General features: G+C 40.6%; 1 protein-coding gene across 2 annotated transcripts; it reads left to right on the forward strand.

Annotated features, from left to right (window-relative positions):
* Positions 1-886: 886 nt before the first annotated feature.
* Positions 887-16,096, forward strand: pla1a (phospholipase A1 member A). Of its 2 annotated transcripts, none has more exons than XM_070976272.1 (11): positions 887-1,372; positions 1,771-1,993; positions 5,116-5,293; positions 7,115-7,223; positions 7,908-8,009; positions 8,775-8,867; positions 9,095-9,277; positions 11,282-11,371; positions 12,771-12,876; positions 13,990-14,145; positions 15,498-16,096. In XM_070976272.1, the coding sequence occupies exons 1-11, from the start codon at positions 1,306-1,308 to the stop codon at positions 15,586-15,588; spliced, it is 1,398 nt and encodes a 465-aa protein (XP_070832373.1). In that variant the 5' UTR covers positions 887-1,305; the 3' UTR covers positions 15,589-16,096. The 2 variants fall into 2 exon arrangements, with proteins under 2 accessions (XP_070832373.1, XP_070832374.1); XM_070976273.1 differs by having other exon boundaries at positions 9,113-9,277.
* The last annotated feature ends 1,333 nt before the right edge of the window (positions 16,097-17,429 follow it).

Below are 17,429 nucleotides of genomic sequence, written 5' to 3' on the forward strand. Positions count from 1 at the left end.
ACTTCACCCTATGAGGAAGAGGAGGGCAGAACTCCAAACACAACAAAGCCTTAAAAAAAAAAATAGATCTAATAGCTTTGACTCATGTTGTATGGCAGTATGTTGTGTACATTATTAAAGTTTCTAAGGGAAAAACTCATTGTACATTTTCATTTATGCTGTGTTTTTACAGGACACTCATCCGCTTTAACTTCATTGTCCTGTAAGGAATCTTTGCCTTACATCAATGTGCTTTGAAGTATTAAGCAGGCAGACTTTTGGAATGGTAAACATCCAATACTGTAGTTAGTAGAGAGTCAAAGTTGTCATTAATAGTCAAAGATGCTAAGCCACTGAGCTCTTAAATATAATTAAGCTCTAAATCACTATGTGGTAACACAAAATGACTGCCAGCTGCCAACTTAACCCAGTTTCCTTGGAAAGGATTGCATTTCTTTGTCTAATTACTAAACTAGAGGCAAGACCCAGTGAAACCTACTGTGTATTCAACACTAATTACACAACCATTTGAATAGCCAGAATGATAATTAAATGATAAAACACTGAGCTGATTTAATTGGAGGAATTACACTGATTATTTTTCTGTATATTTACAAAGAACATGGATTACATAAACCAGCATTCATGGTGGAACATTCAATCAGATCATGATTGATTTCCATTAGACACAACAGTATGAGCCCTCCCCGCTCTCTGTGACACTCTCACTCTCTCTCAAGCACACACACACACACACACACACACACACACACACACACACTTTCAGGCGTACCCACACACAAACCAGCGGGCAGCCAGGCCAGAGTCCAGCATTTTAAACAAACAGCCATTGAATACCAATGAGGTCATGGATTCACCGCCAGGCAAAGAGCTTTAACCGCTTGCCAGATCAGTGCAAACCCAGTCTGGAGAGAAGAAAAAAAAACACCCACTCACAAATGTGATGACTGAATAAAAGGAAAAAGGACAGGGAAAGGTTTGTTGTGAATCCATCCAGGCTTAAAGTGGAGTTTTACAAGAAAGGAAACATAGCAAACTCAGCTCGGATCACTGGAAACATTTGTTTTGGGAATCTTCTTGACTGTTTTATGTGGATTCCTGCCTTGCTTCAGGACTACAGTTTGCCACTTGAAGACTGGGTAGTCATTCCAGAGTCACAGCACTGCACAGAGCTGGAATTTTCTCAAGCCAAACGCTCCATCTACCAATCTGTGGCTAAACAGAGCAGCTGAGCACAGTAAAGCACTGACTAAAGCTCCTAGGCAGCTACTGTACTCTCCTCATTCACCTCTCTGTACTACAGAAATGCCGTGGGAACACAGAACAATCCTCCTCTGTGCTTTGGCAGTCTGCATCACATCTCTGGTGGTGGGTAAGTGGCATGCTCTTGAACAAGATATTTTTCTTTTTCTGCATCACCTCTTTACCACATTCCATGCAATAGTTTCAAATGTGCAAAGACGCGTGACGCGTGACGAGTGAAACCGAAGAAAAGGAAATGAGTTTTGTTATGAACCTGTGTAAAATTTTCCGTATTTTCCGTACAAATATCAGTTTACAAATGAGAACACTGTCTCTTGTTTCCTCCCATGAAATATCATTTGACCATTGTCAGCCATGTAGCTGGTTATATATCAATTGATATGTACATGTAAATGTAGTATTGTACATTATTAGAGATACGAAGAAGATCTTTCTGGTCGTCTGAATTCAGCACATGTGAGTTTGTTGTGGTACGATGCATGACATCATTTCCCTATAACGGACTAGGTGTAGAGGAGAGGCAGGAAGATGATGAGTGTGCTGATGTGAACAACACCACCTGGCTGCAGTACCAGCAGCACAGAGCTAAGCTGCAGGTGCAGTACCTGCTGCTGACCAGGTCAAACATGGAGTGTGCACACATGTTCACCCAAGAGTCTCTCTCTGAAACACAGCAGTCCTCCTACTTCAACATGTCCCGCTCCACAAAGGTCATCATCCACGGTTACAGGTGAGGAGACCCTCAAAGGCCCTGAAAACCTTTCATGTCAGTGAGCCTCTGACTATGTACAATTGTACAATTAAACACAATTGAAGTGCTGTCAAGAAAATGCCAAACCAAAAGCAACCAAACCAATCAGAATCTGAAGTATTTCTACAGAACAGTATGATGTCACAGTGAAGTTGACCTTTGACCTTTTGGATATAAAACATCATCACTTCATCATTTTGTCCTATTAGATGATTATATGAAATTTTGTCATAATTACCATATCAGTTCTCGAGTTGTGACCAATAATACATCCATGGCAGTCAGTCGATCACAAGCAAGAATGGAGCGAGGTTCACCACTTTGTGAACACATGAATAGATAAAGGAGATTACTACATGGGGTCAGGAACACTTTGTTGGTATACAAAGCTTGTTGGCGAATGACTGCATTCTGTTTCTTTCTTTTTTTTTCTAATAATAATTAGAATAAAAATAATGATTATTAATATTTTTGTTAGGAAAAATGGCAGTGTCACATAAACATTGAGAACCATAGCTAAAAAAGAAGCAACAGTAATATTATCAATAATTTGTGCTTCTCAATAGAGTAAATGAGAAACAAGCCACATTTTCCATATTATTTGAGAGTCAAACACACAAGAACAGAGTAAAACAATAATAATAATAATAATAATAAAGTAAAAAAAAAAAGGGAGAAAGAGAGAAGGGGAGGCATCAGTCAATTAGGAGACAGAGATTGGAGAGAGTTGATGAATGTTAAAAAGGATTGCCACTTAGTGTAAAACTTTTCAGAATTACCTCTCACTGAATATTTAATCTTCTCTAGCTTTAGAAAGGACATAACATCCCTGAGCCACCGAGTCCATGAAGGAGCTTTAGTAGACTTCCAATGGAGAAGAAAATGGCGTCTTGCTAGTAAGGAAGTAAAAGCTAGAACATCTAATTGCTTGGAAGTGTATCGATTGTAATCTTTTGGATACCCAAATATGGCAATATAGGGAGATACATGAATAGACATTGAAAGTATTTTTGACATAGTATCAAAGTAGCTCTCTGAAAAGCTAGATAATACTGGCCAGGAATAGAACATATGAGTTAGATTGCAGGATGAAGCATGACATTTGTCACAACTGTCAGTGATACTGGGATAAATTTGCGGGCCTTGGAAAAATGAACCCTAAAAAGTACCTTAAATTGTATGAGTGTGAGGCTAATTCACACTCCCAGTCAGCCTTGACTTTTGTGAGTGTTAAACCGTCATAAGACAGGAGTTTGTTGTAGACCTTTGAGATGAATGATTTTTGAAGGGGGTCAAAACTAAGAAATTCATCCCACCATTGACTCAGAGGTGAGGAGGGAAAGTCGGAAACAAAGATTTAACACAATGTCTGATTTGAAAATAGCAAAACAGATGAGAAGGTGGGAGCTAGAATTTGCTTGATAAATCTGCAAAGCTACTGAAAATATTATCCTTATACAGGAAATTTTTCAAGCCTTTGTCATGCCATATGGAAAAGGTGGAATCTGTTAAGGCAGGTTGAAATAAATGATTTTTCAATAAGGGAGCTAAGGTAGATGCACAACAAATTTAAAATGCCCCCTGAATTGGTACCAGATTTTGAGAGGAACTTACCACTACATTATTTGTAAAGCCAGAGGGGTTGATTGGAATAGAAGAGGTAAGTAGAGCTAACAAAGATGACGAAACGCATGACCATGTCTCCAGTCTATACCATAGGGGATCTGTTAATTTAAACCAGAAAGAAATTTCATGGATATGTGTTGCCCAATAATACAGTTGAAGATTCGGGAGAGACAATCCGCCACTGGAGAGAACACAAGTTTGTGGGGCAGTGTAAAGGAGACGTATCCATGAAATAAAAACATTTCCCAGCCCCAGTTTGCCTAACACAGTAAGCAAGTAGTCCCATTTAACCCTGTTGAAGACTTTTTCAGCATCAACTGAAATCACTACTTTGAGGGTTGTTGTGGTCGATTTAGAATAAATAATATTTAACAGAGTACGTACATTGTAGAACAGCTGGCGGCCTTTTATAAATCCAGTTTGCTCATCTGAAATTATAATAGGAAGAATGCTTTCCAAGCGAAGGGCCAGAGCCTTAGCAAGGATCTTAGCATCCACATTAATTAGGGAAACAGGTCTGTAAGAGCTGCAGAGATTTGGGTCCTTGTCCTTTTTCAAAACTATACTTATGGAAGCTTGTCTTAAAGAAGCGGGGAGAGAACCTTGCTGCAGAGATTCATTATATACAGAATGCAATAATGGGAACAATTTGGTTTGAAATCTATTAAAAAATTCAACTGGAAACACATCAGGACCAGGAGCTTTATTATTTTGCATGCTTTTCTTAGCTAGGATGATTTCTTCTACAATTAGTGGTAAATCGAGTTCTTTAGCAACGTCTGAACTTTAGACAGGGAAATTGAGATTATCCAAGAACGAATTCATTTCACTTGTGTCAAACGGAGATTCAGACTTCTGAATAAAATGAACCAAAGACAGAGTTAATGGTGGTAGGATCTGTATGTAATGTGCCTGATGAATCTTTTATTTGAGGAATGAAGCGTGAAGCAGCTTGGCGACGCAAGTGTGAACGCAAAATAAGTCGCTCTGCGTCACTAGTTGTAATGAGATCAAATTCAGTCTGCAGCTCAACACGATGTTTGAATAAACTGGCGAAGGGGCAAGTGGCTTGCATTCTGTTTTTATCTATGTGTTTTAACAGTATCTCAACTATTTTGGAATCAGGGTTGTAATAACAAAATGAAGTTTAGGAGAAACACTGCAAAGTAAGTTAAAGAAGGTGGACAATGTGCATATCCATCCCAGTCAGGTGCACAGCCAAAAAAGACACAGAAGAAACATTAAACACCTTTTTTTTGTTGTTGTTCCATAACTGCATATGTTCCACTCCTTCATGGGCATCTTGGGACCCCTGGAGGGTAAAACAATTTTAGTTTGAGGGGCACCAGTTTTGTTTTCCATTTATTTTTTAAATATAATTGAAGGTGAATGCTGTCCTACATTCTCACTCCTCCCTTTCATCCCTCGCTTCCATCTACTATCCTGACCCCACCCTACTCCACTCCACCCCTCAGGGCAATGGGCAGTAAGCCGTCCTGGGTGATGGAGCTGGCCCGAGCCCTGCTCAGGGTGCAGGATGTGAACGTGCTGGTGGTGGACTGGGTCTACGGCGCCTCCTTCGCCTACAACCTGGTGGTGGAGAATTACAAGGAGGTGGCTGTGCAGATCTCCGTCCTCATCAACCAGCTGCAGGTGAGAGAAACCCTCTGCAGCTCTCTGGTGACCTAACATTCAGGGGAAAGAACTGCTCATCCTCCTTTAAGTTTTCTTGTTACCAAAACCAAATACCTTCAATTAGAATAAGTTGGCTTATAACAGTGCAAGCCCATTTCCAAAAAAGTTGGGACGCTGTGTAAAACGTAAATAGAAACAGAATGTGATGATTTGCAAAACATTGAAATTAACTGACCGTAGCACAAAGACAGCATTTAAAAATGCTGAAATTGAGGAATTTCATTGTTTTTGAAAATGGTTTCCTCATTTAGAATTTGATGCCAGCAACACATTTCTAAAAGGTTGGGACAGTGACAACAGAAGACTGGAAAAGCTGTGAAACACTAAAAGAAAACACCTACATGACATATGCATCGCTTGTATAAAAAGAGCATCCCAGAGAGGTTGAGTCTTTCTGAAGTAAAGTGGGGGAGGGGTTCAACCCTCTGTGACAGACTGCGCTGGCAAATAGTGCAACAATTTAAGAAGAATGTTTCTCAATGTAAAATTACAAAGAATTTGGGGATTTCATTGTCTATTGTACATAATGTCATGAAAAGAGTCAGAGAATCTGAAGAAATCTCTGTACACAAGGGACAAGGCTGAAAGCCAGTATTGGATGGCTGTGATCTCCAGACCCTCAGACGGCACTGCATTGAATACAGACATGATTATGTAGTGGACATCACTGCATGGACTCAGGAACACTTCCAGAAACCATCGTCTGTGAACAGTTCATCGCTGCATCCACAAACACAAGCTGAAACTCTGCAAAGAGGAATCGTAAATAAACCAGATGCAGAAACAGCGCTGCCTTCTCTGGTCCAGAGCTCATTTAAGATGAACTGAGGCGAAGTGGAGAACAGTCCTGTGGTCTGAGGAGTCAAGATTTGAAATTATTTTTGGAAATCACGGACGCTGCATCCTCCAGCCGAAAGAGGAGAAGGACCATCCAGCTTGTTATCAGCACATAGTTCAAAAGCCAGCATCTGTGATGGTATGGGGGTGCATTAATGCACATGGCATGGCTAACCTGCACATTTGTGAAAGCATCTTTAATGCTGAACGATACATACAGGTTCTGGAGTAACATATACCCCAAAGTAGACAACGTCTTTTTCAGGGAAGGCCTTGCTTATTTCAGCACAACAATGCCAAACCACATTCTGCACATATTCCAGCAGCATGGCTTCATAGTAACAGAGCCCAGCTGCTAAACTGCTCTGCCTGCAGTCCAGACTTGTCACCCACTGAAAATACGAGAAAGAAATACGACAGCAGCCCCCGAACTGTTGAGCAGCTGAAATCGTACATTGAGCAAGAATGGGAAAACATTTCACTTTCCAAAGTTTAGCTGTTGGTGTCCTCAGTTCCCAAACGCTTACTGTGTTAAAAGAAGAGGTGATGCAACAGAGTAAACACGGCCCTGTCCCAACTGTTCAGAAACCTGCTGCTGGCATCAAATTCTAAATGAGGATAGAATTTTCAAAAACAATTAAATGTCTGCGTTTCAACATCTGATATGTTGTCTTTGTGCTACTTTCCATTAAATATGGGATGTCAGTTTTTTGCAAATCATCACATTTTGGTTTTATTTACATTTGCACAGTGTCTCAACCTTTTTGGAAACAGGGTTGTAATTTAAGCAATACACTGGCCCATTACTATTGCATAATATTGCTCTTTCAATAAAACAAAGACACAGCAGGTACACAATTAGCTCACAGCTCCCACAGTTCAGCAGAAACGGTTCCAGGGGAGAATAAAGACGACTAAGCTTGAGACTGTCTTATCCAACAGAAACATGGATGCAAACTGGAATCCTTCCACTTCATCGGGGTCAGTCTTGGGGCACACGTTGCTGGTTTTGTGGGGACTCTTTTTGAGGGAAAGATAGGAAGAATCACAGGTGAGTCTGGACCGCCTCCATCTGACATAGAAGTTGAAATGCTTCACTATAATAAGACTGATTCTCCTGCTTGGAAAATGTTTGGAGATAAAAAGGATTGAAAGTTTTGATGATCAGATCTCAGTCCTGCTGCGCCTCCATGACATGTTCTACAATATTGCTGGTGAATTAGAAAAAGCCTGTTGGCTGCTATTCTGCTGCTGTGTCTACTGAAAAAAGGAGAAAAGCAACAGGCCAGACAGTGAAGGTCTCCACAGCTCTGGAGGCTCACACAGAGTCTGAGTATGTTCCAGTGTGACCTTGGAAAATTAGCCGGCCTCTTCAAAGGACAACGGCACTTTGATAAGAGCCACTCTGAAGCTGTGTAGAGAGGCACAGTCCTCTTGTCGCCTGAACACACCACCCAGCACAATACGCCACTGTTCACTGCTTATATCGGGTCTTTTTGTCTGAGTGGGGAGGCTGGTGCAAGTTTGAATGTTAAGTGCAGTTCAGTGGAGACACAGCTGCTGACTGGAATCTGGTTATTAACTAAGAAAAATAAACCCTTAATAAGAATTATTTCCTGCTGCTCACTTTGATGTAAATCAAGATGACCAAATGACGTGATTTCCATGCCATCCTTTCATTTCCAGACATCTGTTTTACCTGTCAAACCGAGTTTTCCTTGTCCTTGTCATCCAGGCCTCGACCCTGCTGGACCCATGTTTAAAGGAGCTGATACCTTTGACCGGCTGGACCCCTCTGATGCTCAGTTTGTCGATGCCATCCACACAGACTCTGACTGTGAGACAGCTCAAACTTACCATAAAGCCTGATTCTGATTCTTTCCAGTTCCACCAAAATACTAGAGGCTGAGCTAACATAGTCTGCTGTTGTGGTGCATACTAGAAGCCTTGGACTGCATATTTTCCTCCAGGTCAACAGTTAGTATTAGCAGCTGAACATGTGGTGCATCATGAGAAATGTAGTCACAGATGAACTTAGCATTTCATGGCTAATGTTAGCAAACTGCAGTTTGCTGAGTCACTTTAGATTAGACATGATAAGATCGTGACTCTGGTCAGTTTGTGTTGTGGTTGTCTCATTGTGTCACATTAAACATTTCAGCGGTTTTGTGACAAATGTAAAAGAAGAAATAAACACAGCTTAGCTCAGCAGTAGACATGTTTGCTGTTTCCTGCTTGTGGTCCTGCTCCGCTCACTCAGTCAGGTAATGATGATGATGATGTCTGTAAAGCAGCTGACTTAAGAAAATTCTAGAATTAAAGAAAATCTAATGTGCAATTATTGTAAATTGTGGCGTCTGTTGGGCAAACATGATATAGCCCTGCTCAGCCCTGAGTCTGTGTTTCCACCAGCCAAATGTTACACAGATTTTCTGAGGAGGGAGCACCACCACAGGGAAATGAGTGCATACTGTATTTTGGGGAGTTGGAGAGGAGGAATGTAATGCTGGATGAGCATACAGCCCAGTTTCATCACTGGGTTTGTGTTTCCAGTGAAGAGTAAAACTGCTGACAGCATTAACGAGGTTTTTTCCTGCATCAGATTTTGGCATTTCCATCCCTGTGGGTCATGTGGACTTCTTTCTGAACGGAGGGAAGGATCAGACTGGATGTGCCCGCTCCAGGTTTGCCTCAAGTAAGTTGAGCACTGACTAAAAGCTAAAAGGTGTGGCTGACAGCAAGAGAGCAGCTTTTTTAGATTTGGCTGCCGTGTCCAGCAAGACGTTATGATTAAAACTCAAATGACACATGAACAGACTGAACCCAGCAGTTCAGTGTGTGGACACATTTGTAAATAACTGTAATTTTCTAAATGACAGACTCCACACATCTGGCTCCCTCAGTGCTTCTGTGTGTTGTCAGTTCTTGTTTATTTTCCAGTGTATGGCTATGTGATATGCGACCACATGAGGGCGCTGCATGTGTACATGAGCGCGCTGAACGGCTCGTGCCCGTTAATGGGGATTCCGTGCTTCAGCTATGAGGACTTCTTGAAGGGACGCTGTGTGGACTGTGACGTCTTCAGGGGGGTATGTCCAACCATAGGTAGGAGGACACCTGGGAGTACACCTTCAGCTGCTGTATGTTCATGAACTGCTCTCATTTTTACAACATTAAGGCTGTGAGGGAATATTTTGGACAGTAGAGACATGTTCTCACATGGCATGAAGTACTAGTTCTACTGCAATACACTGACCTGCTACAGTGGTACTACAGTACATGCTATAAGTTACTATGCAGGCTGCTGCTGTTACACATATCATAATAATACTGCTGCTCATATTACAGCTGCTAATGCAACTATTACTAATGCTAAAAAAAAATATCAGCCGCTGTTGGTTACAATAGTAATGGAAAATACATAATAAGTAAGTATTAAACTAAAATTCTGAGTTGCTTGTATTTCATTGCTTCTTTATACTTTGGGGAAATATCATGCTTTATATGACTATCTGACATCTGGAGTGAGGGGCCACCTTACAGGTAAAGATTTTACCATCAAAACAGGAGCATTGTATAAAATATGATGCACTGTTGCAGATTAAAAAGTATATCTTCCTGAGAAGGCAAAAAGTATCTTTCAATTTATTTATTTATTTATTTATTTATGATTTCATGCCTCTTTGGAGCTAAAACAACAACTCACAATTTGGAATTTTGTAAAAAAAAATATTTTTATTTTAGATTTTACAGCATGTCCACTGTAGTGGACAACAGAACGATTTTACCATAACACAACGAAATCATAATAGGCTGACAAGAAAACAAGAATGTCCATCCATTTTTTCAATGAAACTGAACGTTTGGCCTGTATCTTTTGTTAAACTGCTGAACAAAATTGACATTATTAAACATTCATAATATTGCTGTTATTTTTCCTAACAAAAAGTTTAACTGAACTCTGACTCCAATGTATGATTGCTGACATGTTCATAAACAGGAAAATATACGATTGCCATAGTTAAAAAAAAAACAATATCTTAAGAATATTTGACTTATCTTTTCTCTTTTCCTGGCATTTGCATTTTGCTGCAGTCTCACAAAGTTCCCCTCATCCCACCCAAACACATGAGATATCATTGGAAAGGCCAGGGTGTCCTCTGCTGAGCACACCAGGACTTAGTGGAGTAGCTCAAATGAGTCAAAACACATAGACCAAAACCAAATGTCCACTACAGAGGACACAAATGAATAGGCTGGGGCTCAGGAGGATATAAGATCTGCCTTTACCAGGATGTGATGGGACACTCTGAAGAGCCATTCTGCATGATGACTACTTTTACTTTTGATAATTTAAGTACATTTTGCTGATAATAATTCTGTATTTTCATTCGAGTGAGATATTGACTTTGACTTGAAATGGAGAATTTTCACAGTTACAATATTGCATCCACACTTTTACCGATGTGGCTCTTCTCTACAGCGCTACCAGAGTAAGAATGAGAATCACAACCCGACAGAGATTCACTCTGATCTGATCTTATTCAAACTGGAATTCAATCATGAGAATTTGTTTTCTGTCTTAATTCATTTGATTAGATTTTGGAAACAGCAATTCGAGTCAGTAACGATTAGGCAAACATTTATCATTGTCATTAATTTAAAAAATGTAGCAATAGGCCCACTTTCTGATTTTGATTGAAGGAATCAGCATAATATGAGAGCAATGATAAATTCAACGAAATGACTTAATTGCTACCCAACATCCTTCATAATCACAAATGCACATCAGAGACACTAGAAAAGTACAGTAGCAAAAATGTTTTCCATTACGAGGGGGCAGGATGAGTAACAATAAAAGAGCAGAACTATAAACTGGCCGTCTTGTTTGGTGCTCTGTTAGGTCTCAGCGTCACCAGCAGAGGTCATGCAGCAGGCCTGCTCTCGTCACATGACGGCTTTTTGGCGGCTCCTTATCATTTCAACCTCTGGTGCTCCAGCGTGCTGATGCAGTGACACAGTTAATGCCCTTTTGATCTGTGACGCACGTACAATATCACCCTCACTCACTCGGTGTGTGTCTGCGTGTGTGTATGTTTGTGTTTTCAGGTTTATCAGAAAACAGTGGGATAGCTGTATCTCCAGTCCCTAAAGAGCAGAAGTTATTCCTCCTCACTTCTTCTACACCACCTTTTTGCAGTGAGTGTTGGGGGGGGGGGGGGGGGTGTCTCAAACATACTTATCCAGCAGCCTTGGTGAAACATTTCCAAGAGCCATCAGAGGATGATACAAGGGACAGCACAGAGAGGACCAAATCCAAAGGTCTGCGAGACAGAGGAAGTGATGGAATTCAAGGGAGAGTGATTAAGAGTTGGCAAGACTCCCATCATTAACAGTGCTCAGTTCAAATATATGAAAGAGAGAGTATGAAAGAAGGACTTCACAACCACAGCAAACAGAGCACAGACAGGTTGACTGAATACAAGACAAGGGGAGCATTCCTAACAAGATAAGGAAGCCGTTGATGGCAGTGGACACACTGTCTACAAGCAATTCTGATTGTGAGTGGGCCTTCAGAGCAGTGAACAATGTCATGACTGAGTATTGGAGCACAACGACAAGAAGAAACGCAGCAAATAGCCTCTTCATCAGCTCTGTGGGGCCGCCGTGGGACCCACTACTTTATGTGAAGACTTGGCTGGGTGAAGCTGGGTCAGGAAGGCTGCTTTAGACCTCAGTGGGAAATGTTTCAAGCGTTTTGCTTTGGTGAAAAAAATAGTAAAAAATGATCTACCATTTCAATATATTGAACATTAAGAGAGACATTTTCCTCCTCATGGCTTCCTTCATTTATGTGCCCATTGCTCTGAAATTTCAAAGACATTATTGGTCATTATAAACTGCTCAACTGCTGTTAATGAATTTTTCAGAAATTATTCTGTGGCACTTACATCATGTATTTAACTCATTTGCTACACATGATGTCTAATTCTAAATCTTTGTTCATCATGCAGGTGTAAAAGAATTGATTGTGTGTGTTTAGGGATGCATGAAGCTGGGGGCGAGAGGAGAACAACATAGAGTGATGAAGGTCGGGGTATAGCACCGGCAAGAATTCCACTCTACTTTCACCCCCACTGTAAAGTCGTATTGGTCAGATCTGACCTTTTATTAATAGGTTTGGCGAGGTCAGCGTGTCCTCAATAGCAGCGAGGCCTACTTTGCTGGAGGCCGACCGTTGTTCTCCCACTCACCATGCTGAGTCAGCATTCCTTTCATTGACTTTGCTCTCTACTTTAGATTTACAGTCAAGTTCAATTGTACCAGAAGCCCCCCCGGATAGCAGGAACAAGACTTTACTGCCTTCACCATGAAAGGAAAAGCTTAAGCTGCTAATCACTAAACTTCAATGTTTGTCTGGAAATGTTTTGTTTATGTCGAATTATTCATCATTCATTTGGTATTTTGTCAGGTTTAAAGACAACTTATTTCTTTATTAATGCTTCATATTGTGCCTTATTGTCTTGGTAACAATTAAAAAATCTACGTCATGGTAGATGTAGGTTGGTACTAAATACGTGATTCCCTCTGTGCTCAGCTCATCACATCCTGCTGAAGCTGGAGGTTTCTCCTCTGGATAAGAGTGCTGAGGTGGAGGTGACACTGAGGACTGAGAACCTGGGGACAGCACAGAGGCTCAGGCTGTAAGTACCACGTCTCTAACGTCACAGTCTGATCCGTCTTCACTTTCACAGAGCGTACCACAGCTCAGGATAGTGAACTGTCCGACATTCATTGGCTCTAGCTTCTTCTACAGTCGTGAGACTGTTTGTTGGTCAAATACAACAAAGCAGCAGTTTGAGGCATTTTGTCACCATTTTCTGACATTTAATGCACCAAATGATTAATTGTTTAATCTGCACCTGCAACAAATCCAAAAGTGGAATGGGTTTTTTTTAACCACGTGTCGTTTTGGAGGATGTAGATTGCACTGCTGTTGAACTGTGTTGCATGATACAGAGATGTGCGTCTATAATTTTAGAATTATTATTTTATATATTATATTCCTTTGGATCACTGAAACTTCTCTCCTTAAGTACAGTTCATTACAAAAAAATACAATTTTACGGAGTGAACAGTGCATCAGGTTTGATTAGTCCACAGTCCTTATTACACGTGTTTTTAGCAAAATCCGAACTCTCACATCAAACCAGAACTTTAAGTGGAGCAAAATTCAGCGTGACAGAATTCTTAGAGATTCCATTTATTCAGCACTGGTTGACAGACTCCACTGCGGCGCCCTCATCCCAGAACTGGTACTGTAATGTCTTTTTTTTCTCCCAGAAAAGCTGAGCAGACAGCTTCTATTTTGAGAGCACGGGTACTGTATGTTTCACTGTAAAAGCCCGACCAGATGCAGGATACTGCAGCAGAAATACTGAGAGAGCAAGTGTGCTGCACAGGTGCACCTGAGTTCAAGAGGACTCTGATTACTCTTTTTATTTTTACTTTATTGCAATATTGAATAAATGACATTATATGGACACTTGCATACTTGTAGGTTTCTAAGTTTCAAAAAAAAAAAAAAAAAAAACGCTGAGGAGAGCTTTGAGTTTATGATTTAGGAGAGCGAGAGCAGGAGATCCAGCAGTCATTCTGTTGTGGTTCTATTAGTTCTAAGCCATAAACACAGAAAGCAATAACTGTCCTCTGTGATGAATGTTGATTATTTGAAAGTGTTTCTGTCTGTCTGGTCTTATACGGTTATGACAACATTATTTACATGCAGGCTGAAAGTATACGTGTGTGTACTGTAGTCAGACAGATACGACGGTGTACAGGATGGTGCTGGCTCACCCTGTGGCTCTGTGTGAGATCCACTCCATCGAGCTGAAGAACACCGGATCTCGATTCTACAGACAGGGAGACATCCACGTCAAGTCTGTGTGCGTCTCCGAGTTCCCCTCTCTCAGGTACAGCACCTGCACCACCATTGAGACACACATGCTGTTCTGTTCAAGCTCCCGCACCTCCCCCTGGTAGATTTTATTCCTCTGTACACTGGAAAGCATTTAAAGGTTGGGGAAACCTGTAAATGCTTTCTGCTGGTTCTGCTGAGCTGCAGCATTGAGATGAAATGTCCAAGCAGTAGATCAGGCACAGTTTGTCATTTTGGTTCTTGTCTGCAGCGCTGACTGAAACACAGGTGCTATGGAAAAATGATTAAAGGGACACTCCACAAAAAACTGTTTTGCATTTCAAACACACCTGCAGGGCTGAAAGGTGGCATGCAAAAGTTTGGAGTTTGCTCCTTCATGGAGCACGACAGGATTCACAACAGGTATTATTGAACAGGCAAGACAATTCTGAAAATATCCACATATCTCTCCCACAGCTTAACTGACTTCTCTCCTGTCCACCTCCTGGATATGCTCAGTGTGTTCCAACAACACATTTACCAAAGTATGGAGATGCTCGGCCTCTATTTGCCAGTCCCGCACTTAGCTATTATGTCATGACAAGCAACCTGAAGCAAACATAGATACAAGAATTACAAACAGCTAATATGCTAACAGCAAACAGAGGATTAAAGCTGGAGTGTGGGACTTTTACATATAAATGAGTCAGTCACATTCAAGCCCTTGCCAAATGAGTTCACACAGTGCAGACTAAGCCTGTCAACATCAGGTTAATCTCTCTTATTTCACAGTATAACAGAGTTTTTTTTAATCTGGTGTCAGTGGCGATATTCCCATACTGTCGCACCAGCAGTGATACACCACCAGGGTGGAGCAACCATAGTGCTGGCTGCAGCAGGTAGGAGTGTGGCAGAGTCTATGGCATCAGAAGCATGTCAGCAGTGTTTGTGTAATTACTCTCACTGCCAGAGGGGGGAGCCAAAAGTTCTGCACTGCAGGCTTAACCAGCCAGGTCGTCGTTTAAGGTATTGCTGTGATATGAAGTTATCGCAGTGTGTAAGCCAATAAGTAAGAAGCACAGGAATGTTCAGGTCATTTAGAAGCAGAGTCACTGTTTTCTGCCTTCATGTGACAGCTGAAAGATGAGAGATGACAGGACATGCAATCAAATATGGTCTAAAATGTTAAGACATGCACGCCACATGATCGCAACATCCCCAATTCAGTTCCAGCCAGGACCTTCGTCAGCTGTCATCCTCTCTGTCCTCCCATGTTTCCTGTCTGCTTCTGTTTTTTTTTTTTAATATAAAAAGGCTAAAATGCCTAACATTTAAAGGTGAAGGAAAAAAGAAACAATAACATTATTTTGAACATTTAAATTACATTGGAGTGTGTTTCTGTTGCAGGCGCGAGAAGCCGCTGTGTGTGAACAACATCAATATCAGACGAGGAGCGCCGTGGTCACATGACTTTGTGCAGGTGTGTGGCATCTTCTGAAGAAAGAGATCAACTCAAAAGACACTGATAAAAGGCACCCGGAGGTCACCCATGAGTACCAGCACGACGTCAGGTTTACACTTTCACCACCTTGTTTCATTCTGAGAAAAAATGATCAGAGACTTAAATCTTCATGCGTGGAGCCAAAGAACAACGCTAATATTATACACACTATCAGTCGACTACTAACTGGCAAAACGCGTTCTAGTCATACGTTATTATTTAGCTTAGTTATTTGACTAATCCGCTGACCCTCTAACATGATGACTGTCAGTAAAAAGAATGGCTCTGTATGCATTATTATTGTATTTTGTGTATCAGGGTGGCCTCTCAGCTCACCCCTGCCTCTGAGAACTGCTCACAGAATGAAAGCTTGTCTGTAATCTGCTCTGAGGATGTTCCAGGTGACCACTTTCTCATGTGTTTTCTGACGTGTTCATTTTGTTGCTGAATGCTGCTGAGTGCAGTTTGTTAAGGCCAAGCAATAAACTGATAACTAGCCCTTGCTTTTGTCTATTAATGTTTGGAGGTTGAGTAATTATTAGTTACTAATTTTTGTGTTTGATGCAGTGAATACAATAGACTCAAAACTGGTTCCCATTAAAAAAATAAAAAAACAAGCAAAAAAAACCCTCACATTTGAGAAAAGAATCTTTTGAACATAATTCTGTTATGAATGAATTAGTTCAAGAGGAGATTTCCTCAGCTGCTAATGCATAAGTAATTTTCAGCGTATAAGCTCAGTGTTAGTGATCTTGTGACAGATGTGACAGGAAGTAGACAGTCACAGAAAACAAACTACATTTTCACTGCACACAAAGAGCTTTATGGAGAAAGGTTGGCCCCATGAGATTACTAAAACACTGACTTCTTCATTTTAGTCCCATCTCTCTATTCTGTAAGTCAGACAGATAAATAATGCAATTCACAGTATACATGTGTGTATTAAATACTCAATTAGTTACAAAAATTAAAAAAAAAAAAAAAAAAAACATGGTACAGGTATCCAATATATCACCAAAGATGAAGTAAGAGGTTGTCCTCTAGATGAATTTGGTGTCATGCTCTGAAAATCAGTACAAGGTCACCTCTGCATACCGCATACATTTCTGACACTGAGGCAAGTCATGGTGCGTTCAGATAAATAACAATAATAAACATGCCCAACAAAAAAAAAAAAAGTAAAATGGAGAAAATCTAGACTGCCAAGTTGCAGGTGTAACTAAATTATATCATAAACAGGTCTGGAAAGTTCTTGAGAAAATGCAATAAATGCATTTAATGTGTTGCTTTTTAAGTGATTGCTGACCAAATTCAATGTCAAAACCAAACCTCAGTAAGGTTACAACATATCTGTTGTATATTTACTGAGTTGAATCAATATTCTTTGCAACACTGAGTAAAAGTGATTTGAGAAAAAAAAAACATCAAAAGTCAAATTTAACATTAAACAATGTGACAAATCAAGTCCAACTCAAACAATCATAGTTGTAACATCATATATAAGTGAGATGAAAACCAAATCCATCTGTTTCAGCGTCACATAATCCATTTTTAGAACACAGAATAAGCTTTCAGACATTTCACGTGCTGGTAAGTGACAAGGTGAAGGCTGTCCCTCTGTCCTCAGTGTACCATAAGACGATGGTGTAATTAGGATTTCAGTTAGAGTTTGACTGATTGTTGACCGTTTGTTAAATGTTACGGTATCTGCAAGTCAACATGTCCATCTCTAGCCTCTGGAACACGTACATCAGCATTCATCATCACTCCAAGTGTAATTTAAATACATGCTCAGGCCTGAAAATGTGAACTGAGGTGAGAACAGCGAGGACAAGACA

This window comes from Chaetodon trifascialis, chromosome 12, assembly GCF_039877785.1.
Source record: "Chaetodon trifascialis isolate fChaTrf1 chromosome 12, fChaTrf1.hap1, whole genome shotgun sequence".
NCBI classification, from domain to species: domain Eukaryota; kingdom Metazoa; phylum Chordata; class Actinopteri; order Chaetodontiformes; family Chaetodontidae; genus Chaetodon; species Chaetodon trifascialis.

Bases quoted from the DNA above. Each gene is read 5' to 3' on its own strand.
- pla1a (XM_070976272.1), top strand. From the start codon at position 1,306: ATGCCGTGGGAACACAGAACAATCCTCCTCTGTGCTTTGGCAGTCTGC. The intron at 1,994-5,115 runs GTGAGGAGACCC...TCCACCCCTCAG, and splicing joins GTCATCATCCACGGTTACAG to GGCAATGGGCAGTAAGCCGT. The intron at 14,146-15,497 runs GTACAGCACCTG...TTTCTGTTGCAG, and splicing joins TCCGAGTTCCCCTCTCTCAG to GCGCGAGAAGCCGCTGTGTG.